The sequence below is a fragment of the Coffea eugenioides genome, chromosome 2 (assembly GCF_003713205.1).
Source record: "Coffea eugenioides isolate CCC68of chromosome 2, Ceug_1.0, whole genome shotgun sequence".
NCBI lineage: Eukaryota > Viridiplantae > Streptophyta > Magnoliopsida > Gentianales > Rubiaceae > Coffea > Coffea eugenioides.
In genome coordinates, this window is record NC_040036.1 from 29,177,313 (window position 1) to 29,205,090 (window position 27,778).

Here is a 27,778-nt window from a genome sequence, read left to right on the forward strand (position 1 = left end):
GTAAGCAAGCATCATATAGGCAATGAATAGAAGTATAGATACATCAGCAGCTCATAGTTTTCAAAACTTCAAAAACTTTTAGATAGTCATTAGGCAGTATACTATATGTGTATAGCACATAAGTAAATGCTACAAACATATTACACTTTGGACCTTGGTCATACTCAAATACAATCTTTTCTTGCTGTCAAAAAGAGAGAGTGAAGAACCATTTGTTGAGTAAATTACAATGACAGAGACATGTAAAGGAAGACACTTACAGTTCCTTGAAAATTGGAACTTCAACATGGCTCAGTTCAAGGCAAAGAAATCTTCCCCCTCGTTTAAGCACCCTGAAAAATATACACAAAGTTGAATGTACCAAGTCATCCAGAGGTAAATGTTAATAGGAAAATGAAACATTGAGAACTTGAACAACAGCATTAGGGCAAAGATCAACATGACATGAAGGAAATAAACCTTTTTGGTCCCAAGTTCTACGTGCGAGATGAAAGATATTAAACCGTGCATTGTGCTTCTTACCATGAAGCATTTGCTTTAACAACACAATGGACCATCCAATAAAGAGGCGCTGATCATAATCACAATCTAAACTTGGTTTGACCATCCAATAAAGAGCGCTGATCATAATCACAATCTAAACTTGGTTTGCAGGAAATGTAGAACTTACTTTCCCCTCTTTTAAAAACCTCACAAACGTAGTTTCTTACACATGACCAATAATTCACTCTAGTTGCTATTAAACCAGAACTTTGAGATTTTTGTCAATATTTTATTTCTGGTACTTGCTCAAAATAGTAATATAGAGTTCAAGATAATCACCCTTCATAAAATTATAAGGTTCAAAGTAACTTCAAGGACCCTTTGCTGAACTTTAGCAAATTACACATTCATGCCAGCCATATATGACATTTAGTGCTATTAAACAACCATCTCCAACGAATTTTGAGAATTTCTGTTTACTACCATTAAATGAACCACTAGGAGGAATAAAAATTTTATGAACTATATGTACAAGCATCACTTGCCAGAACCACTAGGAGTAATGAAAATTACACAGAAAGTGCCGGAACTATAGCAAGTTACACATTCGTGCCAGCCATATATGACATTTAGTGCTATTAAACAACCATCTCCAAAGAATTTTGAGAATTTCTGTTTACTACCATTTAATGAACCACTAGGAGGAATGAAAACTTTACGAACTATATGTACAAGCATCACTGGCCGGAACTTTCTATGTGACAAAGTTCAACCATAATGTAGCAAGAATGTACCTATAAGCTTCTGCAAGAGCTTTTTCAATATGCGTAACATTTCTGATCCCAAAGGCAATTGTGTAACCATCCATTGAATTGTCTTCAAAATTCAAAGCTTCTGCATCTCCTTCTACCCAGACAAGAGCTCTATCCTCAGCAAGACCTGAATGAGAAGTCAAAAAAAATACCTCCTCACTTCAATACCACGAATTCTTGTTTCCAGGAAGCAATTTCATGTCAAAATTATAACCATTGCCATCAAAGGGTTTAAATGAAGATTCTTTTCACATGGGTTTCTTACCTCTCTCTTGTGCCCGCTTCTTACCAACATTTAACATGTTTGGGTTGATGTCGCACACAAAAATCTGAGTTTCCTCCAGCAAATTATCTTCAGGAGAATCTTGCAAAGCTCTACGTTTAACACTGTTTATACTTTCTAGAATCCTAAAAGCAACATCCCCTGTAAAACCAGAAGCAATTTACTCAATTCAACAGTACCAGTTTTTTCACCACCTGAATGACAACAGATTATGGAAACTTTATTTCCTCTTAGTTATGAAACAAAAATCGTACCAAAAATCAACTTTCTTTGTTATGAAGGTTTATCTCGCCATTTAAGATATCTAAGGTTGGACTCCTTCCACAGGTTTCAAAAGTTTGTTTAGAAGCAAAAGGTTTTCATAAACAATTTGTACTGAGCCGAAAATCAAACTTTTCAGATTTTGTTTCAAATATCAAAAGGCCTCTAATTTAGATGCCAAACGTGTTTGCATAGTGGACATATGATCAGATTGGAAGGTCAAAGTGGCTACAGAAAAATAGCCTTGCAAGCAGATGTACCTGAGAAAAAGCAACTCCAGTAAAAAAGATCCAGAACCAAGATTAAGGAACATTTCATAGCACAAAAAACAGATATATCCATACCTATGTATAACATGCATTTGGACTGCAGATTGCATTATATTAATAATCAAGAAAAGAGGGGCATAGGAATTGTTTTGTGCATAAGTCTAGCTTCTGCCTGAAAGAAATCCAAAACTACAACATAATTACATACCATACAGATACTTGTTTTGATGATTTGAAGAGCAATAAATATTTGACAAAAGCTCAAATATTTAGCAAGAGAAAAAAATACACCAATAACTTTTATGAACCTTTAACTTTGGGGATCATATCTCCAAGCCAGAAAGTAGAGGACAACAAAACTCACAAGGAATTTTAAGAAAATAACAGGAACATCACACGGCATTTTAACATGGCACTTCTCTTTTCAGCGATACAAGATTATATGGAAGCAGGGTCACATAAATCAGTAAACACCACAATGGAATCCCACCTGTACCACCAGCCACATCAAGATGCTTCATTCCAGGGAAAGGATTCAACTTGGAAACCAATCTAAATGGAAAAGATGTACAAAAGATCCAATTTCAGAGAATGAAAGTCATTCATCCAATTTCAGAAATGGAAAAAATTTAAACAGTTGAATCACCAAAAACTAACCTGTCCTTCCATAATCTATGTAATCCACCACTCATCAAGTCATTCATTAGGTCATAGTTTGAGGCAACACTGGTGAAAACGTTACCAACCATTTGGCTCTTTTCTTCCTCCCGCACCTCTTTATACCCTGAAATTGTGACCTTTTAAGTAAACACAGTTGTTAAAGCATGGCCCTTAAATTAAAAATATCTAGCCTAAGCATCTTCAATCTGTTGCACTATAACCAGACTTGCCAACAGCTTTGAAAGAAGTCAATATATATATATATATATATATATGTAAATGGAATCAATTTTGAACAATCACTTCAAACTGACTGTTTCTTGGCATACTATCACGAAATTAAAAACACAAAAGTCAGAGATTGCAAAAAGCTCCAAAACAGAAACATGTCGAAGAATGGAAACCATCCTGTTCCTTATAATGGGTGGGATGAAAACACTTCAAAAACAGCTAAAGATAGCCTTTTCGGCCAGATAATGATGCAAAGGAGGATATATAGATAGAAAGATGAGTTGACTCACCAAAACTAGTAGCATGAGAGTGCAACATATATCCTGAACTATACATGGATAACAGTTTCGATCTCCTCATAGCCCGGGTTAATGATCGCAAAGCTGTTGCCATGACCGCCGTATCAAAATTCCCTGCCCAAATAAACATTCAGCTTGATTCTATAGAAAACAAAAGGTTTCATTTTGCCCTGTAACTCCAAAGATCATGCAGAATTTGTAATATAAATCTATTCTATAAGATAATTTCTCCAGAGACATGGAAAAAGTCACATCGAGAATAACAAGCAATCTGTAAAGGAAAAAGAAACGCTCCATCTAACCCAACAACCTTTTTCTTTTCTTAGCTATCATTATCCAAGTCTCCAAGAACATGACAAGTACTTGCTATAATCTTCCATTCTCAATAAATATACACCTAAAATGACCTAAATGAGATTATGAAGAAGAAGGGAGTCTTTGGCAGGGGATCAGTGCCCTCCGCTGAAGCACAAAAGCTGCATCCATTCAGCAGCCATGTAAATCATGTATCTCTCTGTATAGGTCCGAATACCATAAATTACACACCTCTGTTGCACTTATCAGAGAACTTCTCTCTATATTCTCCTAAATAAGCACATACTGGCTATATCCTCAAATAACAAAAGACTAATATAGGACGGCACAAAACCAATAAAGGAAGAACACTAAACCCCAGTATTCAACATGTAAATAACAATGTCCATTGCCATCACAAACAGCATAAGTTTCAGAGGATTTCTATCAAACGGTTAACATACAAAATTTTACAACACCACTACAACACTTGCTGACAAGCTAAAAATACAGTTTTCATCATATTACTCAAAAAAAAAATCAAAATTTAATCTTTATCTCTGATATCTATTCAATTAAAATAATTTAATCCCATGATCGTGGAAAAAAAAGGAAAGAGCTTTCCCAATAATGTAACCACAACGCAAAGAACAGCAATTTCACACCGAACCCAGATGATATTCGAACGATATTAATGCACAAGTCCATGGTCCTTTCAATTAAAGAATCTAGTGCCAACAAAAAAAACGTGGCGGAAAGTTTACCTTCTAAAAAATTCCGAAATTTTCCCAGCCCAGTTCAGGGCTAAACAGATAGATTCTGATAAAGTTTTATCTAGCAAGCTTAAATCACACAATTGGAGAAAGAAATGCAGAGACGGACAGCGAAAATCAGAGCCCGGTATACTCAACGGGCCTTAAAGGCTCGAGTTCTTTCGGTCGTTTTTCTGTTCTTAGTAACATAAAGTCATAAACAGTGTATGTATGTATATAGGATTAATATCACTTTACCCCTTAAACTTAAACTGTATCACTACTATCAATTTATCTCTTAACATTACCTTTTAATCACTTTACCCCATAGGTAATTCAACTCAACATATTGAAGAAATTTTGGATAAAAATATCCTTTTATTATATAGCATTACTACATTATTATTATCACTCTATCCCTTTAAATTATATTAATACAATCTCTTTAATCTCTAACATTATTTTCTAGATATTTTATCTTGTCGTTAATCTAACCAGTATGGTAAAAATTTTTTAAAAGTATTTACCTTTTTTATATATAATTAAAAAAAGTTGGAATGGTTATTGTTCCTTTTGTTTTCACTTTAAGAGATCCAAAAACATAAAAATAAAAGGATTTTCTCAAATTTCTTTTTGACACTTATTAATACTAGGAAAAGAAAAAGAGATAGGAGAAAAGGATATAGAAAATTAGATTTTACAAAAAAAGAAAATAAAGAAGAGTATAACATTATTGTATTATTTTAAAAGTTATCGGGATTAGAATTGGAATTGGGTGGTAAACAAAAAAGTAAAATAATTTTAAAATAATAAAATTTCTTTGTATTTTTTTAAAAAAATAATTGAGCGCTCTTTCTCTCCCCCCTGTCTCTCCCCATCTTTCTATTTTTTTTCAATATTCATAAGATTGCGAAGAAAAAAGAGATTAATATTTTGACTTTTTTTCTTGATATTAAAAAGGAGAAGAATCACTCTAAATTTTTTATTGTTTTTATTATAAAAAGAGTAGGCTACTTTCTTCTAAAGTTTTTTTACTTGTTAAATTGGTTTAATGATGGGATAAATTGCCAAAAAAATAACTCTAGAGGGTAAATTGATAATGACACTATAGTTTATGAGGTAAAGTGATAATAATTATAAGGGCTAAACATGTCTTTTCACTTTAATTAACAAACTCGGTTAAGTTTGACCGTTAATCTTAGGGGTAAAATGACTAAAAGGTAATGCTAAGGAGGAAATTGATAGTAACACCAAACGTTAAGGAGATAAAGTGATAATAAACCATATATATATAATAAATAAATAAAAAAATGGGCAAGTCACTAGTCAAGAGTAGGGCTGCTCATGGTCCAAGCTACTTGTGAGCAGTTACTCGAGTCAGAAATCGACTCAAGATCAATCAATACCGAACTTGAGTCGAACTTGAACGGTTCATGTGAATAAGTGAGTCAAGTTCGAGTTATTTGTCTTAGGTTCAATCGCTGGTCAAGCCACTTGACTAAGCTCGTCTAAGATGTGAAATGACAATTATACCTCTAAACATTACAAAAATCACCAAATACAATTATCTAATACTCATATTCCCAAATCCCAAATCCCAAATCTGAGAGGCTGCTTGGTTAAAGGGTTTGAGAATCACAGAATGGAATAAACCCCTTATTTGTTGTTTGGGTTAAGCCTATTGGAATGCAATTTTTGGAATCATTCCTAAAAAATCGGACTTATCCCATTCCCGAGCAAATTGGGAGGTTTTAGACAAAACCCTCAACTTATTTTCTCAGACAACATTTATGACGGACCTACCCTCTCTTTCTCTCCATCACACGCCGCACCTTCTGTTCTTCTTCTTCATCAGATTTCCTAACTCATCTTCTTCATCATATAGTTTTCATCTCTTATCCAAAATTTCTTGAAAAAAAAATCTAAAGTAGATCTAAATGGGATAGGAATGGACAAATATCTTCAGCGATAAAGAGGCACTCAATCATAACAACTCTTGTTCTTCTCGAATTTGGCCTACATCTTTTGGCCGATTGTGGAAAATCCTTAGCCAACAAAGAAATGGACGATCTGGGTCGAGCCAAAACTTCTGATTTTACATTTTACCAAATTTTCTTGACTACAAAGTACCTTTAGAAAAGTGAACGCAATCCCTTTCATTTATAAACTGCAGATAGTTTGAATTTACAGGTTGCTTGGGGTTAAATCATGTATGTATTGTTGAGGTCTCTGAGATTTTGACTGATGAGCCGTTCATGTTTTGGAAGAGGGAGGACTCCACAGGCCAACAAAATTGGTTAAATAGCGCAATAAATACAAAACCTACCAGTTTCCCATAAAGAGTTGGAATGTTATGGGCAATTTCTTTTTTTTTTTTTTTTTTAACTTTCACATATTTAATTTATGTTAAATGCAAAACATACTAGTTTTCCTTTGGGCGCTATTTAACCAATTTTTTCCATAAAGAACTGGTATGTTTCCCATAAAGAATCGGTACAAAACATACTACAAAACCTGCCAGTTTTTCATAAAGAATTGGTATGTTATGAGCTATTTAATCAATTTTTCATATTTAAACAAATTTATGAAAATTAAAATAACGTATTTGAAAGTTGCGTTTTTAATTTGGAAGAACGCATTCCTTGGATACGTTTTTCACCCTTTGGGAAGAGACTCAAAAATCGCCACCCTTTGGGAAGTTAGTTCAAAAACTCCATCTTTTTTGGGAATTTACTCCTTGTTAATACAACCACTATATTTATTTTCTGGTATTAATTTTTTTTATGGTTTATGATTTTCTTACGTTTTATCAAAAAAGTTAATAACTATTGTAGTTATAATTATGGAGATGTTAATTTGTCATATGTGTAATTCTTTTGTTTTATAAGAATTGTTATATCAGGGGCAAATTTGAAATTTAATTGCATTTAATTCCGAAACATTCATAAAACCAAGCATCAGGAATTGGAATGATGCTAATTCCAATGTGTGAACCAAACTAGATATTGGAATGAAAAATTTAATTCCAAAATCAGAATTTATGATTCCATTTCCATTTCCGATTCCAATATGTGAAACAAGTACCTCTTGAATTCCCCAATCCTTCGACCTCACACCAAGATCCAATCGAACAACCCAAACCCTAGGTCACAGTCAACACCACTCCACCACATCTGCCCTTATCCACCACCATTGATCTCACCAGTCACATTACCCCATCCGCCACCGGTCCACCACTATTCACCTCACCAGTCACCACCACCACCACATCCGTCACCAGTATACCATCATTCATCTTACCAGCAACCAACCTTCAAGTGCCCTTGTGGGGTTGTCATCCCACATCGGTTCTGGGGGGGGGGGGTTTGGGTTTGGTTTATAAGTCCTCAGGAGGACCTCAGGAGTTGCCGGCTTTTGAGGTTTCTTCTGAGATTAGGTTTATAAAAGCCGAATTTCTAGACTTCTGTTTAGAAAAGGTCAAGAGGCAAATTCCTGCAGGGGTAGCATACTGAGTGTCGTGAGGGGTCTTTACTTCTTAGCAGCAGCGGCCTTACTGGCTTGCCTTTGTGGGGTTGCCATCCCACATCGGTTCTGGGGGGGGGTTTGGGTTTGGATTTATAAGTCCTCAGGAGGACCTCAAGAGTTGCCGGCTTTTGAGGTTTCTTTTGGAATTAGGTTTATAAAAGCCGAATTTCTAGACTTCTGTTTAGAAAAGGTCAAGAAGCAACCAACCTTCAAGGCTTCAATCGAAGACCAAGAAGAGTTGAAACTAGCTAGCAATAGCAGAATAGTCGCAACAACAGGTACGTGTTTTACTCCATTTGGGCCTTTTAACCTTACATCATTTCTTTTTACTTCTATGTCATCATTTTCTAGCTTGATTTTGCAGTTACTACATTTTGAACTTTATTTTGTCCTTTTTCTTTTTTGATATTTAGGGAAAGAAGAGGGCTTATATTCTTGTGGTTTTGGAGCTTGTTGACTACCTCACATCATCCTTAGGCGAAGTAAGTCTATCCTATATATTACCCCTTAGCTATACATCATCTTATAACAATGTTTTTTTTTTTTAAAGAAAAAAGGTCAAGTAGCTCACTGGACTTTAATTTTGCTGATGGAGATAAATAACCATAGCATGAATTTCTTAAGGCTTCGTTTGTCAGTGGCGGATTTGGACAGAAAAGAAAGGGAAAGAAGAGAAAGTTAACTTTTCCTTCATTTGTTAGTTTTTAGTAGGAAAGAAAAGAAGGGAAATGGAAGGATTTAAGAAGATGAATAGTAGGCAAAAATTTTCCTCCCAAATTGGAGAGAAATGGAGAGAAAGTTGGAGGAAACTTATGAAAGTTTTTTAAAATACTTATTTTATCCTTAAAAATGTCTTGAAAAAATATTTAATGACTTTCATATCCAAAATCATTCCATTAATTCTCAAAATTCCCAAACAACATAACAATCCCTTCTCTTCTCTTCTCTCATAACTTAAGTTTTCCCTTCTTCTATTTTCTATCCTAAACTCCCAAACCTAGCCTAAATTCCTGAAGGGGATTGAAGGTTCTTTTTACATGATTAGTTTAGGCATATGGTATGCATGTGTGAAATAACTTGGTGGCTCTTTTGGATTCTAAATTCCTGAACAAATCTTTCTGCAGGTTGATTTAAAATGTATATCTTCTTTTCGTGCCAATGACTGTTTAAATGTAATTTTTATTCTAATTCAGCTTAGGGGTTTTTAAAAGTTCTTTAGTCTAACGTGTTATTGTTTTGTTGGTTACCTTTCTCATTTGTTAGCAGTAGTTAGTGATAATACATGAAGAAATTTGTAGCCAGACTATAGTGTATTGCCATTTGTTATGTTTGGAGTAGCTGATTATGATATTTAGTTTTGATGAACATGGAAATGAAAAAAGGAAAGATGCATTGATGTTTGTGGTTTTTGCACCATTTCAGCATAGGGAAATGGAAAGGAAAGATGCACTTTCTTTTAAGAGGTTGCTGGCATGAAATGATATGATTTTGATGTTACCTTTCTCATTCATTATTATTAGATTGTGGCAGCATGAAAAAAATTGGAATCACCAAGGAAAGCTAGACTCTTTTGAATTGTCATATTTGTTTCTTTAGAGTCCAGACCAACAGTTTGGGTCATATGGCTATGTCCAAGGTGTCATTTGCTGGGCTAGGTTCACTAAATTGTAGATAGATTTCAAGTATGAGTTGCTGGAAATGATCACAATATGGAATACTGGTAGGTGAGACTGTGAGAGTACACTTGCAAAGCAATAGATATAGCTGATTGATTGAAATTCTTCATATGTATTATGCAGAATATTTATGTTTGGAAATTTGCATCTAGCATTTTTATTCCCCTATTTAGGTGATCAGCTTTAATTCTAATGTGTTGGAGATTGGTGTTGAAGAAAGGGGAAAAGGTAACTAAAAAGCAAAATTACTATACATAATATTTGAAATATGTCTTACTCTTACTCATCAAAGGCGGATGGTTATTAGGCCAGTTTACTGGGTAACTCCACGTAGAGGCTATAAGTTGAATTCAGATGGATGTTCTCGGGGGAACCCAGGAAGGAGTGGGGGGGGTGGGCTTGTGCGGGATAGTCGAGGAAATTTTGTATTCGGCTACGCGGAGCCCTTCGGGGTGATAACCAGCATGCAGGCGGAACTTCGAGCGTTGCTATGGGGCGTTAGACATTGTGTGATTCGAGGGTGCTTGGAGTTACACTTAGAGGCGGATTCTCTCACCCTGGTTCACATTGTTCAAGGGACTAGTGCTTGTCCTTGGCGTTTACAGAGAGATCTGGATGAGTTGATGATGTTCAAGCAATATTTCACATCGATCACACACTGCTACAGGGAAGCAAACGCACCTGCAGATCATTTGGCAAATTTTGGTGCTGATTCTAGTGCAGGTCATGTGTTTAATACATTCTCAGAATTGCCGCAATTGGTTAGGGGGGCTATTAGATTAGATCGATTAGGATTTCCTACGTTTCGTACACGGTGTCTGGCATGAATTGGAATAAGAAGCAGAAAAGGCCAATGAAGGTGAAAATGGCGGTTAGAAGGACATCAAGGGAGGAAGATTGACTGCTAAAATCTTCAAAGATCATCCTTCAGATTCACTGGAAGACATCCTGATATGGAAAAATGAAGATTTAATCTTAATTTCAGTTTTTAAATGCTTAAACTTTCACTAGCTTGTAAATTTATTGTCAAATTGTGGTTTGATGGCAGGGAGTTTCGTCCTTTTTTTTAAAAAAAAAAAAAAAAAAAAAGACTGCACAAGAGGTTGCATTGCCTATTTCTTGACTTCATTATGTTTGAGATAATTTGCATTTAATTTTTCTTGTTATGATCTTACTTGTGGGGTCTTTAGCTGTTTTTTGGCTAGTTTTTTGTCCTTTTTTCTTGGCTAGTCTCTGGCTATTTTATGCTAGTTTTTTGGCTGCATATGTTGTGAATTTTCACATTTTAGATACTCTGCAAGTTTGATCTCCACATGTTTTTGAAAGTTTTTTGGCTGGTTTTTTGACCCTTTTTCTTGGCTAGTGTTTGGCTGTTTTTTTGCCAGCTTACTTGCTAGATTTTTTTGGCTGTTTAATGTAGTTAATGTTGCGCATTTTAGCTATTGTGCAGAGCTGAGGACTTGAGGCAGGACTGGAGAAGAGAAGTGGGGAACTCATGGTTTTTTTGTATCCTCATAACTAATAAATAGTTAATTAATTAATCAAGCAATCTAAATCATAGGATTATGGCAATTCAATTTGCCTTCTGTAAAGTTCAGTCGGATAATTTTTTTTGTTTCTTTAGCATAATTACAACCATTTAAAACTACTTTGCTTAGAGCAAATTGATATATCCATCAAATCGAAAAAGAGAAGATTATGTGTTCGCAATGCAACGTGATTCTTTTGCCTATAAATTAATTGAAGAGTGTTTTTCATAAATTTAATTAAAGAGTATTATCGGTTTAACACAAGTGCTCCTTCATCCCTTTTGGATTAAACACCTCTAACTAAACAACAAAATGAAATTCAAATAAGCAAGTATACTATTTTAACCACAAAGGACAAATTTCACAAACAAACATTTTTTAAATATATATATATACACACACACACACACACTATTAATTTATAGAAAATATTTTTATATACCCAATAAAACTACAACTTGAACTTGCATTATAGCAATTCTAAGAACAGATTTGTTTTCTTCTATACACATACAGATGTTAATATTCAACTTACCCTTACATGGAAAGTGGATCACCATATATAGTGTATAACCAATGCTTTTGGTTCATAAATCCTTCTCACCAATAATATTCTGTGTCCATTAAAATTTTCTTTATGCCTTGGATAGCAGCGTAGCACCTCCAAACATATTACCTTGTATGATTTTTGTGCAAAGCTTCTGCGAAGAACTAATTATAAATAAATAAGTCATGCCAATTATGAATAAAACAAAGAATTATGTGCATGGTTAATGAACGCAAATGTCATATGCCTAGACTTATGCTTTGGATGAACACCTAGCGCAGTGGCAATATGGATTAAACGTTGGCATGCAAAATTCCATTCAACAAAAAAACAGACCAAAATGAACAAAGACTTGATCACAAAATAGATACGTAGTTATGTATATCTAAAGTTGCAGCTTGATAAAACCAGAAACAAAAGGTTACCTGACTTTTACCAAATTGGATGCCTCAGTGTCTGGAGCTGAAATAGATATTTTACGCTTTGAAAATGTCTCAGAGTGTAACTTTGGAATGCCTACAAAGTTGTACCCAACAATTCATGGAAAGATGATTTGTAATTGATGTGGACGACAGAGTCAGAATACGCATATATAGATGCGCATCGTAAGCAAGTAGTTTGAAATACCAATTACAGCCGTGAACAGAAACTAACAGTCACATATTGCTTTCTTTACTACCAATATTGCAAATTTTTTTTTACTTTTTCAGTACTTCTTTTGTAGGAACTACCAATGATGAGAAAGGATTAAGAAGGCATAAAAGTCGCATAATTTAGATTGTGACTTGTGAGAGTTTGTATTAGGCTCGATTTCTTTCAACAAATAGAAGAAGACTCGTGTCACAAAAATTTAGGCTCGTCTTGTATATATAACTAAATTTAGTCACTTCCTAGAAGTACTTATATATGCTGTTTAACCTTTTAATGTATATATAACTAAATTTAGTCACTTCCTACTTATTCAATGTCATGTTTCAAATTTCCATATTCCTTATTATCTGATATTCAATCAATGATGACAAAATTTTGGTGGGGTGATGGTAATAAGGAAAGGCCTATTCAATAGATAAGTTGGACAAGCTCTGTAAAAAAAAAAAGAAGAAGGGGGAATGGGATTCAGACAACTTTGGGCTTTCAATTTAGCTTTGCTTACTAAGCAAGCTTGGAGGATTGCCACACAACCTTTCTCTCTTTTACATCAGATTTTTAAGATCAAATATTTTCCTAACTCTGATTTCTTTTTGGCAAGATTAGGTTCACGACCCTTATTTACTTGGAGAGGGAGATATAAAGTGCGTAAATATTGGTTGCAGGGAGCAGAAGGAGGGTTGGTAATGGAAAAGGTATCCAGATTTGGAAAGATCGATGGTTACCTCAGCCTACAACTTTTAAGATTGTATCTCCTTCAGATAGGTTGCCGGAAGATACTACAGTACATTACCTGATTAACAGCAATAGAAGAACTTGGAAACAAGATCTTTTACAAGAGTTATTCTGGCTAGATGAGATAGAATTGATTAAGAGTATTCCAATTGGTGATACTCATAATCAAGATAAACACATATGGCATTTTACAAAAAATGGATTTTTCAGTGTTCGAAGTGCTTATTATTTAATCAAGCACCAATCCAGCAATTGGCAATACATAGCTCCTGGGAGCAACGAAATGACAAAAGGAATCTAGAAACAGTTATGTAAGTAAGATCAAGATTTTTTTGTGGCGGGTTTGCAATGATATTCTACCTACGAATGCCAAACTCAAAAGTCGAACAGTTTTGCTAGATCCCTCTTGTGACCTGTGTCAATCTCCAATTGGTGATTTGAATCATCTTTTTTTAATGTGTCTAGTGGTTATTCAATGATGGGCGTTGAGGTTTTTATCTGGTAAAATCATGTTAAATTCAGCTCATAATGTGGTATCCTAGTTGTCTAATATCCTTATAAATTTGAAGAAGGAAGACACGTAATTAGTTGCTATTACACTTTGGAATTTATGGAATAATCGTAACGGGGCTGTATTTGATGGATCATCTTACAAGGACACGCTCAGTTTGGTATCCTTCTCGTTATGTTTTTTGAATCAATTTCAGGAGGCAAATAGGAATTCAATGGCTATTGAGCATACATATGCAAGTCAACAATCTATTTTGTCCCAGTGGAAAAGACCTCCCACGGATAATGTTAAAGCTAACTTTGACGGGCTGTCTTAGCTAGTTGTGACATATCAGGTATTGAAGTTATTAGAGATGTTGAGGGTAATTTCGTGGCAAGATTAGCAAAACAAATTTAATGAATTTTTTATCGAGAGGTTATTGAATCGTATGTTACAAAGGCTACGGTTAAGTTTGTTAGGACCCGAAAATTTTCTTATTTTATCATATATTACTAGTTTATTTAAATATTTATTCATTCGTTTTCTCCAAATAATTTATTTCAACCTTTTTGGAACCATTTACATGGAACTATGACTTACATATATTTTTAAAATGTCCCATTAATAAATTTAATTTTTGGAAGCTCTTTTAGCGAGATTTAGTGAAACCGCGTTTGGAGGCAATAATTGATTTGAGAGTATAGTGATCTTGGAGATTTGAAAACTCGTACGTTAGTCTTAAAATAGGTATTTTTATGAATAATTACCCTGGTAATAGTTAGTTATATTATCGTTATAAGAATTTCTTACAAATTTCGCTTTATCGCGCACAAGTCCAAAGTTCGCGTTTTCGCGCGCGCGACTAATTGGAGGATTTTAGAAATTATTGTTAGACTACTAAGAGTGGATAATAATAGTGTTAGAGGAAGTGCATTAAAGGATTAGTGCACAAATGAAACAAACCCGAGAGGAAACAGACACGAAACGCGCGCGTACGCGCATTATTAGAGAGTTGACTTTTGTGCACTTAAAGCTTACACCTATCAAGCTTCTCCAAGAAGCTTTGCATCAGCACTATCTCTCTCTTTTCTCTCTCAAGGCAGCCGAACAACCTCAAGGAAGAAGAAGGAACCAAAACTCCATCTCATCTCACTCAATCTTGCATCTTTTCACCTCAAATTCACCGTACAAACTTAAAACAACTTGGAGATCATCTTGGACTAGGAAGAGGGCTTCATTCTCATGGTTTTCTTGGAGCTCTAGTGACCGAAATTTTCTGGTTTATCATCATCTAGGAGGTAATCATCATCCAACTTTTGAATCTTAGTTTTATTAAGTTAAATTTCACTTAGAAGCTTGTAGCTTCATGTGGGTAACTTTGGTTGGTTGAAAATCATGTCAGTGGACTCTATGAAATCCCACAATGGACTTGTTGGACTGATATGATGATTTTGAATGTTATTTATGTTGATTAAGTGTTAAACTAGTGGTTATATGTTGAAAAAGTGGAAAGAAACTCAAAGGAAACCAAAGGGAGGGAGGGGCCGAATCTGCCCTGCTCTTGCCGCAGCCTTAGTGCGATTTTTTTGTGATCAAATTGCCTTGATTTTGTTGTAGATATGTTGTATAGGTTATGTGGAAAGTTTCCACCAAAAATCACTTGATTTGGTTGGCTAAAAGTTGAATTTTCGTAATGATTTCAAAGCTGGAAAACGTGTACAGAGGTGCTCCGGCAGCGAGTTTTAAATGATCATAACTCTTTTCTCCAATGTCAAAATTGAGTGCCGTTTATGGAATTTGAAACTAGACACTTCTAGTTTTCTAACGGTATAAAATGCATCCCCTGATTCGACTTGAGTGAATCGTACTAGTTTTTCAAAGTTACCTGTTCTGTTTTGTTGCTGTGCTAGAGAGTCAATGAGGTGCTGGGACTTGTTGCTTGAATTTAAGCTAGCTATGGATAGAATTTCAAAACGATTTATTCTAAGAAATTGTAGCCTTATGAATTTAGTTTCCAACGCCACCAACCGTGCCCCATTCTAAGTTGAATAGAGTGAGTTATGGCCAAATTACAAACCTGCACCAGAGAAAGAAAACCCTAACTTTGGGCTAGCCGATGGCTTAGCTCGAATTGGGACTTGTTATTTTGAAACTTTTGGTGTTAATCACATACCAAATGTATGTTGAATGTTTCTTAGACTTTTCCTTCATAAATGAACCATGTTTGAGATGATTTCATTGGCTAAAGTTTCGAAAAAAGGAAAACGTAATCATAAGGCAGAATTGTCTTGGATATTCCTGGAACTTTAGTGGTCTTGTTAACTGACTTTCCGTACGAATTTTTTCATGAAATTTGATAGAGGGGTAGACCTCATATAGTAGTGTAATCATACCAAATTTGATGCCATTCCAACACTACAAAAAATTATTTCTTTCGTGACAAATTTTTCATGACAACCAACCTATTCGTTACAAAAACAATACTTTTTATGACAACCCGTCAGGCAAATTGATAAGAGTATATTTTACGTATTTTTAGTGTGCTTTATTAATTAGTTTTGGTGTGTTTTATTTAGTTTTATAAATAATTAACTAAGATTCTAGTGAAAATATGCATTTTGTGGTTAAAGTATGAAAATTGCATTTCTATTGATTTTTATGGTAAAAACTTCATATTTTGTAGGTTTAATGATTCAATCATCAAATGAAGTGCATTGAGAAAATATTTGGATGATTGAAGATGGATTAAAATGGTGAAAATAAAATATGAAGTGTAAAAGGAAAAATACAATTTGAATCAAGGAAAAGTCAGCTTTGACAATTCAGACACATTTTCGTATTTTGACTATATCTGGAGCTACACAGATCGGATCAAGGTGATCTTGGTACCATTTTGAATCTAAGAGATATATCTACATTTGGTGTGAAGACATCAAAGTCCAATTCGGCTGTTTTCCTAGTCAAAATGTCAAAATACAGAAGTCAAAGTCTGCTGCTGAGAGCTGAAAACGCGGAATTGACCAGTCAGTGGTATTTTTATCATATCTTGGTCTAGACAGCTGCAAATTGGATGATTCTTGAGGCATTGGACAGCTATTTCAATGGACTACAACTGCTATGTTTTGTACAAGAGCTAATTCAGCCGTCATCATAGAGAAAATAGCAGTTGAAGTAGCCAGATTCTGGTCAGAAATAGCTGCTGGTACAACCTGTTTTCTCCTTCAACAATTTACAGCTATGGATGAACGTATGACAACCAATTAGCAGCTGTAAAAGGGATGTTTCAAGCCTCATTTCCTGACTGCATTCATCTATATATAGCCATGGACTTGCAGGATTCAAGAGAACTTGGGAGAAGGCTAGAGAAACTCACCAGAAATGTAGTTTTCACTAGAGTTTCCTTGGTTCATTAGTATAGTATAGGTAGAGTAGTTTATCCATCTTGTATTTGTAGTTAGATTTGGATGAAGATTGGAGGAGCAAAGATGAAGAGGTTGATCTCATGTGACAAGGGTGATATCTCTTCTACTACTTTCTCTCTTGTATTGGATTTCATGTTTAATTATAATACAAGTTGGCTTTGTGTTTTTATTATGTTTAGTTAAAGTTTATGCCTAGAGTTATGGTTGAACTTGCTATATTTTGTTTGTGAGGTTTACTTGGTTATTTGGTGATATTATTTTGAGCACGTTATTTATCACTTTTGGTTATCTAATCATGATTAACTGGCCATTAATTATGATAATCTTAAGGTGTTAAGTTTGCAATGAAAATTGGAATTTAACACTAGTTCAAAGAAGTGATAAGCCTAGGGAGTACACTCACGAGAGTAGAGGTGCACCTATGTGGCTTAAGTGACTTGTTTCATGTAATTTCATAGAAGAAATGAACTTGTAGTTAATTTCATAACCACGAGAGTAGGTATGGCTTAATTACAAGTATAGTTGATTCACTACGAAAGTAGGTTTCACATACATTAGGAATTACGCCATAACTAGTCAAGATAATAGCATTCACTTAACCGGTAACTTCATTTGCAAGAGTAGTAAGGAATTCCATATCTCTCGGAGCTTTTTAGTGTTAATTTTCATTATTTTTATATTTGTGGTAGTCTAAATAATAAAGGAGTTCGAAAATCACCGGTAATTGCATTCTTCCCTGTGGGATCGACCCTTAATACCCTATACTCGCTCACGATTCGTATACTTGCGATAAATCGCGTGTGGGGTATTTAGGAATTTATAAATGTAAAACTTGATTGGGATGAGCTTAATATTATATGTATACCCCGCGCACGTCAAGTTTTTGGCGCCGTTGCCGGGGAAGATTTGGCAATATCGGTGTGAAGAGCAACTTTATTAATTTAGACAATTTTTCTTATTTTTGTTGTTTTTGTTGTATCTTGTGTGTTTTATGTCATTTTTTTGAGTCAATTTTTATTATTATTATTTTTTTTTCTGTTTTAGTTTGTGTCTTGGAATCTATCCTTCTTAACTGATCTTACTTTTGAGATTGTTTAAAAGTAATTTTAGATAATGAGGAGGGTAGGTGAATTGGGAGGACAAAGCTTGAGAAATGAAAGATTGGCAATGGATGGTTACCAAGTGCAAAACTCCTTCAACAGAGGTAACCAAGAAATTACTGAAGGTATGTCTTTTGAAGATGGTTTAAGGTGCTTAAAGGCAAAATTTGATGTTATGATGGACACAATTATGCATGAAATTGAGCAAGGGAGGAATGTTAATACTTTTAATTCTTATCATGTGATTTGTGACTTGTGTGGAGGTTATCATGCTACTAATACATGTATGCAAGCACAAAATGTGGATTATTATTATGAATTAGAGCATTACAATCCCTATTTTGATCAATATAGTGCTAATTGGATCAATTCTCCTGCTTATGATTGGGATAATCAATGTACTTATAGTAATTCTTCATATTTTTACGATTACCAACCTGAATGTGTCCAATATGAATCAAAACCATCTTGGGAGTTAGCAATAGAAAGAGTAGCTAATGATTTTAAACCATCTTGGGAGTTAGCTTTAGAAAAATTAGCTAATCTGACTTCTGACCGTTTTGATAGGATTGAGGAAAGAATAGATGAATTAACTTCTCACTTTGGCAGAATAAATGAGCAATTGAATGCATTGTGTGAGGTTATTTCTTCTAATAAATTGCAAAATGATCCTAGCATGAATGGTAGGAATGTTGTATGTGAAAATGGATTGCATTTTGATGAAAATGATGAATCTCAATTGTGTTTCAATGAGCAAATGTCTATTTCACATGATAATATCTTTGGAACTAACTTTGAACCTCAAGAGGTGAGTTTTAATGACTCATTTTTCACCCCTCCTGAGGAGTGCATTGAAAGTATAGGTTCTAAGGGTATTGCTGCCCAAGATACTCTCATGGCATTTCATTTGGTAAGTTCTCAAGTGGTGCATATTCAAGGTAATATTTATGAAACATTTGGAATATGTAAGTCACTTTCATTTCTCACATCATTAGATCATGTGACTTTTGCTATAAAGTCACCATGTAATGATCCACCACGACCAAAAATGGTGAATTATTCGTTAACTAAGCCTCCTTGAAAAATGAGGTTCAATAGTCGAGCCAACGACTATAAATAAAAGTGCTTATTGGGAGGCAACCCAATGTTTTGGTTATTTATGTTATTTTGGTGTGATTTTATGTTTAAAGTATGTGTTTGAGTTATTTCGTTATTTTTCATTTATAGGTATTAGAAATGAAAGCAAAAGTGACCAAATGAGGTGAAAAAGGCGAAGTTTGATCAAGGAACTCAACCCCTCGATTTGAGTAATTGTTGTTTTTGATTCGTTACAAGGGGTTAAAATGCATGTTTTGATCATTTTACATGTGCATGCATTGAATATTTTAGCAAACAAATGATCTATGATGCATTTTGAGTAATTAGGGTACCTTTTGTAATTTTGCAAAAGTTGAATTTCTGCTAAAATTCGCAGCAGAAAACGCGTTTCTCAAGAAAACGCGCCTCTGAATCGCGTTTTCATTGAATCGCGTTTTCAATTCTGTGCCTATAATGAAGAAAACGCGCCTTCAAAACGCGACAGGAAGTCGCGTTTTCTACAAAGTCGCGTTTTACAGCCTGTTCAGAAACCAAAAACGCGCCTTCAAATACGCGACTTAAAGTCGCGTTTTTACGTAGTCGCGTTTTCGATCCTGCAAGATATGTGAAGAAACGCGACTTCATAAAACGCGGCTTGGTGGCGCGTTTTGATGAGTCGCGTTTTCGGAGAAAAAAAAAATGCAGATTCCTTGATTCTCTTTTTTCTTCTTTTCCTGTACCTTGAGTTGCTTATTGTATATTGTATATAGGTACATCACCAAAACAAAGGTTTGAAGTTACGGATAGCCGTTTTGATGTCTTAAGCCTTTGTTATCACTTTGGTTTCTCATTTTCCATTCTTAGGTTTATATCACTAATGGTTATCCAATAGAACTCATGAAGTGATGAAGACCGGCGAACAACATACCTTGAAGCTTCATATTCAATCACAACAATAGGGGAGTATTATTTTTCTTTATCTTCATTTTCCTTTTTACACATTGAGGACAATGTGTATGTTAAGTGTGGGGGGAGAATTGAGATTATATACATTGTATGTGATTGAATTATTAGTTGCAAATATTGGGCTTGTGTTAAAATTCAAAATTTTTCTAAAATCTTGTCCAAAATTGCAAACTTGCCCCAAAAAGTTTCATATTTTTTCAATTTTATCCAAGGGGTAACAAGTTTCATACCATTAGTAGTTCAAATTCCTTCTACATTTGAGATAAATATATGTGATTTGGAAACTTCTTTTCTCATTTAACTTGGAAATGACTATTATGTGATTATAATTTTTGCATTTGTAGGAAAGTATATCTTTTAAAGTGGAGAAAATTATGCCTATATTTTTTTTGCATATTTGATGAAATTTCTTCTCTTTATTGGATTTTATAAGTTAAGTGATAAATATGGTCAATAATTGCAATACTCTTCTCATGATTATGCTTTCGAGGGAATGTTATTATCTTTACTTTAAAAAAAAAATAAATAAATGAAAAAAAAAAGAAGAAAAAAAAAAGATTTATTCTACTCCAATGATTCTTGTACTTAGTAACCGGGTGTCTTCATCTAAAAATGTCGACTTTCGCGTAAAACGGTACTTGAATTAAGAGTATGCAAAGCAACTTGAGTATGTGAAGTGTTGAGTAACCGGTGATCTTCATCTAAAAATGTCGACACTCGCGTAAAAAGATACTTTCACAACTTAAGTAATATTTAGCTATATTATATAAATAAATCCCTCCTTAAGTTAAATAAGAAGATGATCATGGGTTTAGAAAGCATATTATTGGCTATGAGTTACTTGCGTATGAAATTGGTTAAAGATGAGAAATTGACTTGAATTTGTTATAATGGTGGTATAATTGGCTCTCCTTTACTTGATATTATGAGTACTTGAATTTAATTGAATAATTGCATAATGGTTATTTACTTTGTTTTGAGGAAATGAAGTTGAAATGCTACATATGTTTATTTTCAAATTTTGGATCATTGTTGGTTTGTATTTCTTATTGCTTGAGGACAAGCAATGGTTCAAGTGTGGGGGTATTTGATAAGAGTATATTTTACGTATTTTTAGTGTGCTTTATTAATTAGTTTTGGTGTGTTTTATTTAGTTTTATAAATAATTAACTAAGATTCTAGTGAAAATATGCATTTTGTGGTTAAAGTATGAAAATTGCATTTCTATTGATTTTTATGGTAAAAACTTCATATTTTGTAGGTTTAATGATTCAATCATCAAATGAAGTGCATTGAGAAAATATTTGGATGATTGAAGATGGATTAAAATGGTGAAAATAAAATATGAAGTGTAAAAGGAAAAATACAATTTGAATCAAGGAAAAGTCAGCTTTGACAATTCAGACACATTTTCGTATTTTGACTATATCTGGAGCTACACAGATCGGATCAAGGTGATCTTGGTACCATTTTGAAGCTAAGAGATATATCTACATTTGGTGTGAAGACATCAAAGTCCAATTCGGCTGTTTTACTAGTCAAAATGTCAAAATACAGAAGTCAAAGTCTGCTGCTGAGAGCTGAAAACGCGGAATTGACCAGTCAGTGGTATTTTTATCATATCTTGGTCTAGACAGCTCCAAATTGGATGATTCTTGAGGCATTGGACAGCTATTTCAATGGACTACAACTGCTATGTTTTGTACAAGAGCTAATTCAGCCGTCATCATAGAGAAAATAGCAGTTGAAGTAGCCAGATTCTGGTCAGAAATAGCTGCTGGTACAACCTGTTTTCTCCTTCAACAATTTACAGCTATGGATGAACGTATGACAACCAATTAGCAGCTGTAAAAGGGATGTTTCAAGCCTCATTTCCTGACTGCATTCATCTATATATAGCCATGGACTTGCAGGATTCAAGAGAACTTGGGAGAAGGCTAGAGAAACTCACCAGAAATGTAGTTTTCACTAGAGTTTCCTTGGTTCATTAGTATAGTATAGGTAGAGTAGTTTATCCATCTTGTATTTGTAGTTAGATTTGGATGAAGATTGGAGGAGCAAAGATGAAGAGGTTGATCTCATGTGACAAGGGTGATATCTCTTCTACTACTTTCTCTCTTGTATTGGATTTCATGTTTAATTATAATACAAGTTGGCTTTGTGTTTTTATTATGTTTAGTTAAAGTTTATGCCTAGAGTTATGGTTGAACTTGCTATATTTTGTTTGTGAGGTTTACTTGGTTATTTGGTGATATTATTTTGAGCACGTTATTTATCACTTTTGGTTATCTAATCATGATTAACTGGCCATTAATTATGATAATCTTAAGGTGTTAAGTTTGCAATGAAAATTGGAATTTAACACTAGTTCAAAGAAGTGATAAGCCTAGGGAGTACACTCACGAGAGTAGAGGTGCACCTATGTGGCTTAAGTGACTTGTTTCATGTAATTTCATAGAAGAAATGAACTTGTAGTTAATTTCATAACCACGAGAGTAGGTATGGCTTAATTACAAGTATAGTTGATTCACTACGAAAGTAGGTTTCACATACATTAGGAATTACGCCATAACTAGTCAAGATAATAGCATTCACTTAACCGGTAACTTCATTTGCAAGAGTAGTAAGGAATTCCATATCTCTCGGAGCTTTTTAGTGTTAATTTTCATTATTTTTATATTTGTGGTAGTCTAAATAATAAAGGAGTTCGAAAATCACCGGTAATTGCATTCTTCCCTGTGGGATCGACCCTTAATACCCTATACTCGCTCACGATTCGTATACTTGCGATAAATCGCGTGTGGGGTATTTAGGAATTTATAAATGTAAAACTTGATTGGGATGAGCTTAATATTATATGTATACCCCGCGCACGTCACAAATGTCCTTCAGAAGGCAAACATGTTTTTCTATTTTTTTCATTGTCTAGAGTTACTTTCCCCACATCAATTCGTCAGGAAAAGTTTTCATTCTCCCTCCATTTTTTTCCCACCAGTTTTTTCCCCGTTTTGGACCCAAAAAAATTTAGAAGGAAATCAGACTTATGACATGGAAACCGGGAAACAAAGAAACACTTTTCCGTATCTCTTACTTTTGGAACAACAACGACAAAGAAACACTTTCTCCAAATCTGTAACTTGTCTTCATATCTCCAACAACAAAGAACAACAACGAACTCGAACTTGTCTTCATCTCTTTCAACAAGAGAGACAACACGATGGTCTAAGGTGATGTAAAAATCAAATAATCCTTCAATTTTGTCTTCAATTTTGTCTTGAATCAGTTCCTTTTCTCCAAATCACCCTTCAATTTTGTCCTTAATTGGTTCATTTTTTATTTTTATAGTGGGTATTTTATTCATCTCTCTCTTTCTCTGTTCGTCAAAACCCAGGAAGATGTTTAAATTCTTGTGCCCGGGGATATAATCAGTAGAAAACTTGTTGATATCATTCTTGCTGATGCTCGCTTGCTCGACAGAGATCCTTTGAAAATTGACCCGGTTGGTATCCTGTTTTGGTTGCTCCTCCTATTTCCAAGTCATCAATTTTTCAGCTCTGCTCAAGGTACTGAAAGTACAATAGTGGAATTGGCAGTCGGCTCTGACTGGTGAGTCAATTCAATTTTTCAGGTCTGACTATGGAATTTGCAATCAGCTCAATTTTTCAGTTTTGTTGCTTCGCTATTTAACAGAAAAGTTACAATTTTTAGCTTACCCTTTTGATGAAAGATCGATATTTCATGAAATGGCATTATTTTTTATACAATGCAGTTGTAGATTAAGAATATGTACTTAAATTACAATTAAGTTTCTAAATATTTCCTTGGGTTATATGTCCTGGTGCAAATATTGGTTATTGGATTAGAAGTGTGGTAATGTTGTTTGGATTTCATGGCCAAAAAAAGAGGAAATTTCGACTTGGTTAGTCAAAATGGGTGTACTATTGTCCAGTCTTTTTTATACGTATGTCTACATAGTTTGAACTACATTTGAGTGGCTTTTATATGAGGTAGTTGTATTTTGTTTTGGGTGAAGATAATAGATAAATTTCAGGTCAGCATGGAACACTGAAAGAAATTTTAAGACTGGCTATGGGGAAACCAGCAATGTGTTCTCAGTGGTTGCATCCTTGCTACTTACTGCAAGGATAGTCTTCGAACACTACTGACACTTTTTCCTATGCATCACCCATATAACAAAAAAGTGAAGATGGCCCAGGATAATTTGGTGGTGGAGAAATCCCAGTGTTGCAATAAAAAATGGAGCATGTTAGTGACTTACCACGGCCTAAATCTCATTGCTTGAATTCAGCTTACTAACAGAGTTGAGATGTGAGAATTATGACAGCAATGCTAGTTGCTACTGTGATTATCTATACTGGATGTGTGACTTCAGATTCAGTTGTTCTTCCATTTCCAGATTAAAGGTGGAATGGCAGGGTTTACAGGACAAATTTCTGCTGTCATAATTCTTGGCATTATGTTGATGTGTCATAGTTCTTCTCATTTGCCCTGTAAATGCTCTTGAAAGTGAGATGGACAGGTAAAGATGTTTAAGCAGCAGTCTCTGGCTTCTTTTATAGTCTAAGCCTATTACAAATTGGAATTTTGTTGGATTTACAAGACATTTGACATACATCTAAGCTGGTTGCTAAAATAACAGTGAAGCCAGTCACACTGTTTCTTAGTTATTTAAATTGAGAAAAAGATGATTCTACCTGGATATTTCTTCATATAGGTGTGTTTTTAGTTAAAAATTATCATTTTTGTTCCATTAGTATCTTTCTCTTACCAGCCCAATTGGAATTTTGTTGGATCTATGATACATATCTGGAATAGATCTAAGCTGTTTGCTAACAGTACAGTGAAGTCAGTCTCGTGATTTCATAATAAAGTAAATTGAAAAAAAATAATGATGATTTGGCCTTGACATCTCTTTGTATAGGTGCATGTTAGTTAAAAGTTATCATTTCTGTTCCATTAATATCTTTAACTGAGGTACAAGATCTATTTAACTGGCTTGCCCTGGACTTTGAGAAGGCAGGTTTTATTAATGAACTTCTTACGTTGTGACAATGTAATATAGAAACAGTTAATTGAATTTTTACGTGGCGACGGATAAATAGAAAACTCTTTTGAGTTAAACTTTTCACATGGTGATATTTATCTATCTTGCTCAGATCTAATTGCACAGATTTTTCTTACAACAAAAGGTAATTTGCTGTATAAAGGTTTTCCATGAACTGTTTGAATGGATGCCTTTATTGGTTTGACATGCCTGTAAATGTGAATTGTTTCCAGCTGATTACTTATTCTGTTCTCTTGGCATGTGATACATATTATTCTGCAGGCATCAAAATATCTCATTGGAGATGCTTCTGAAGCTGGTCAGAGTATTTGGGTCAGTAATATATTCTTCTATATCAGCACCTTCATCCGTAGGAGTGGATATTGAGGCAGAGCAAAGGTGTGATTCAATATCTCAAAACATCTCTTATTATCCGTATTATCTGAAGTCTCCTAATTCTGAGACTCTTGTTGGGTTGGTGCAAAAGGTTGGAACGCTGCAATACATGCTTTGTTGAGCTTGAAAAGGTTAAGCGTTGCTTGCCTGTACTTTGCAGGTGATTGTTCTCTCCCTAAATTGCTGTTCTCAATGTACGCACATGATGATTTCTTTGTTGCTTATTTGTTTTGGGGTTTTCCAGAAGAGGTGGTTCAATTGCCAAGTCGGCACACGAGTTAAATCTAGCACTTCAAGAAGTTTAGTTTCATGAGGAAAGTGTGTATTGATTGAGTAGTTTAGTTGCAAATATTGGATTGACACCTAACATGTTTCTCCAAGAAGACTGTGGGACTTGATCGCAGTCGTGCCAAGTGGAGGCTGCTAATTCATTCATTTAACTCAAGGTTGAAAGCTGAGTGAGAAATGGCCTTTTGCTTTCATCTGCTTGAACAGATATTGCGCCCCATCAACTTGACCTGGTGGAGGATGCTTAGGTCTAATTCTTGGCTAACCCAATATCATGAAATGCTAATCTTTAGTTGTAGGCTTATTGGGTAAATCATGTATTGCTGTAATGTAGTTAGGTAGTAGCAAATAGATGCGAGCTGGGGAGTTAGGTAGTTAGGTAGTAGCAAATAGATGTGGAACAATTTATGTTATGATTTGTATTTCCTGGTGTAGTATTGGTTACTTGCAGCATAGTAATTATTCTGGTACAAGTTAATGCATTGCTTGTACTCATTATTAGGTGGTCCCTAAGCAATTTGTAGTGATCATCCATGCATCATAACAAAAATACATCTTTTGCATACCATTCTATTATTTCTCTGATTTCAGATTTTTCTTGGTTTTATTGTACAGGTTTGGGGTGAACTTGTGGATTGCTTTTGGCTCATACTGAAGAACTCTTCTATTTTGATATCATCGATCTCTAGTATTTTGTTGACCATGGAATTAAAGTCCATCTTTTGGTTTTAGCATATGTTAGGTATATGGCAGTTATCTAGGGAGAAATAGCAATGTTTATATTGGTTTCAAATCATGGAATGTGATGATATGTAAATGTTTGACATAGTTAACTTTTGTGGTTTGACATATTATGGTTGCCTACTAATGATAATTTGTGAAGTTTTGGTTGATATTTTGCTTGCATACTTTTATATTTTGATTGGATGGAGTGTCTAAATAGATGATATGCGATGGTTTAGTCAGGAGTTTTAATTTTTCTTGAAATTGGGCTTGTTGGCAGGGAGATTTCGTCCATTTGTGAGGGGAAGCTCTGCTAAAATTTTTTTAAAAATAAAATAAAAAATTATTATTCAAAAAAAAGATACGGTCATTGTTGTCACTAAAATTGCTGGGCTTAAAAAGGCTGAATGGTCAAATTGGAAATTAATATATTATAGTGATGCAGCTGTCGTAAGGAAAAATGATATTGCATTGTCATTAAAGTTTCCTCACAAGTTTCAATGTAGGACTTTTCTTGACAATCAAAAATTTAGTGACAAAGTTCAGGGTCTTTCCCGACAAAGGATCGTCAAGAATATGAGGTCTTTCCCTGACGATCAAATCATCACGATTACCTTTCCTAATGATGCGTCACATAAAATAACACCTTTCTTGACGACAATTCCAATAGTTGTCAGGAAAACCTTTTGCCGACGGCGTATAGGTGACTAATCTTCTCTGACGACATTGGTGTCACGAAAACTTTTCCTGACAAAATACGTATATTTTCCTGACAAATATTGTTGTCACTAGAAATCTTTTTTTTTGTAGTGAATTAAAGTCCATTTCGATGCCCAACTGAAGTCCTAAAGTTCATGTTTCAAATCTGGAAATTCTTGATCAATGAGGAATTTAGCCAACTTTGAGCTGCCATATCTTGGAGCTCAAAACTTTGATTTTAGTTCTGCTTGTTGTGTTTTAAACCTTGATTGTAACTCTAATTGAGTTTCAAATTTGAAAGGCTAGTTCACATTCTGTGATTTTTGCTGAATTTCCAAAGTTTGCCAAAAATCAACCCCGAATCTGCCTTAGAAGTGCAAGTCAGTAATTTTAAGCCAAAATTTGAGTGTCTTCGTTTTGAATCATGGAAAAGTGCCTTCCAAGAACTTTTAGTACTTTAGAAGTAGTTTCCAATGGTACCAAGGTTTCCAATTTTGGACCTACAAAGAGTGAGATATGATTTTTCAAAGAATGCACCTCAAATATGA

General features: G+C 34.5%; 2 protein-coding genes across 3 annotated transcripts; one reads left to right on the forward strand and one right to left on the reverse strand.

Moving 5' to 3' along the window:
* Window positions 1-256: 256 nt before the first annotated feature.
* Window positions 257-4,420, reverse strand: LOC113762787 (2-methoxy-6-polyprenyl-1,4-benzoquinol methylase, mitochondrial-like). Its single transcript, XM_027306380.1, has 7 exons — window positions 4,357-4,420; window positions 3,290-3,412; window positions 2,766-2,892; window positions 2,599-2,660; window positions 1,561-1,719; window positions 1,278-1,422; window positions 257-332 (listed from the first exon to the last, which is right to left on the reverse strand). The coding sequence occupies exons 2-7, from the start codon at window positions 3,390-3,392 to the stop codon at window positions 257-259; spliced, it is 672 nt and encodes a 223-aa protein (XP_027162181.1). The 5' UTR covers window positions 3,393-3,412; window positions 4,357-4,420.
* A 20,164-nt stretch (window positions 4,421-24,584) lies between these two features.
* LOC113762788 (katanin p80 WD40 repeat-containing subunit B1 homolog) lies at window positions 24,585-26,012 on the forward strand. Of its 2 annotated transcripts, none has more exons than XM_027306381.1 (4): window positions 24,585-24,599; window positions 25,407-25,523; window positions 25,612-25,680; window positions 25,765-26,012. In XM_027306381.1, the coding sequence occupies exons 1-4, from the start codon at window positions 24,592-24,594 to the stop codon at window positions 25,823-25,825; spliced, it is 255 nt and encodes an 84-aa protein (XP_027162182.1). In that variant the 5' UTR covers window positions 24,585-24,591; the 3' UTR covers window positions 25,826-26,012. The 2 variants fall into 2 exon arrangements, with proteins under 2 accessions (XP_027162182.1, XP_027162183.1); XM_027306382.1 differs by having other exon boundaries at window positions 25,768-26,012.
* Window positions 26,013-27,778: the final 1,766 nt, after the last annotated feature.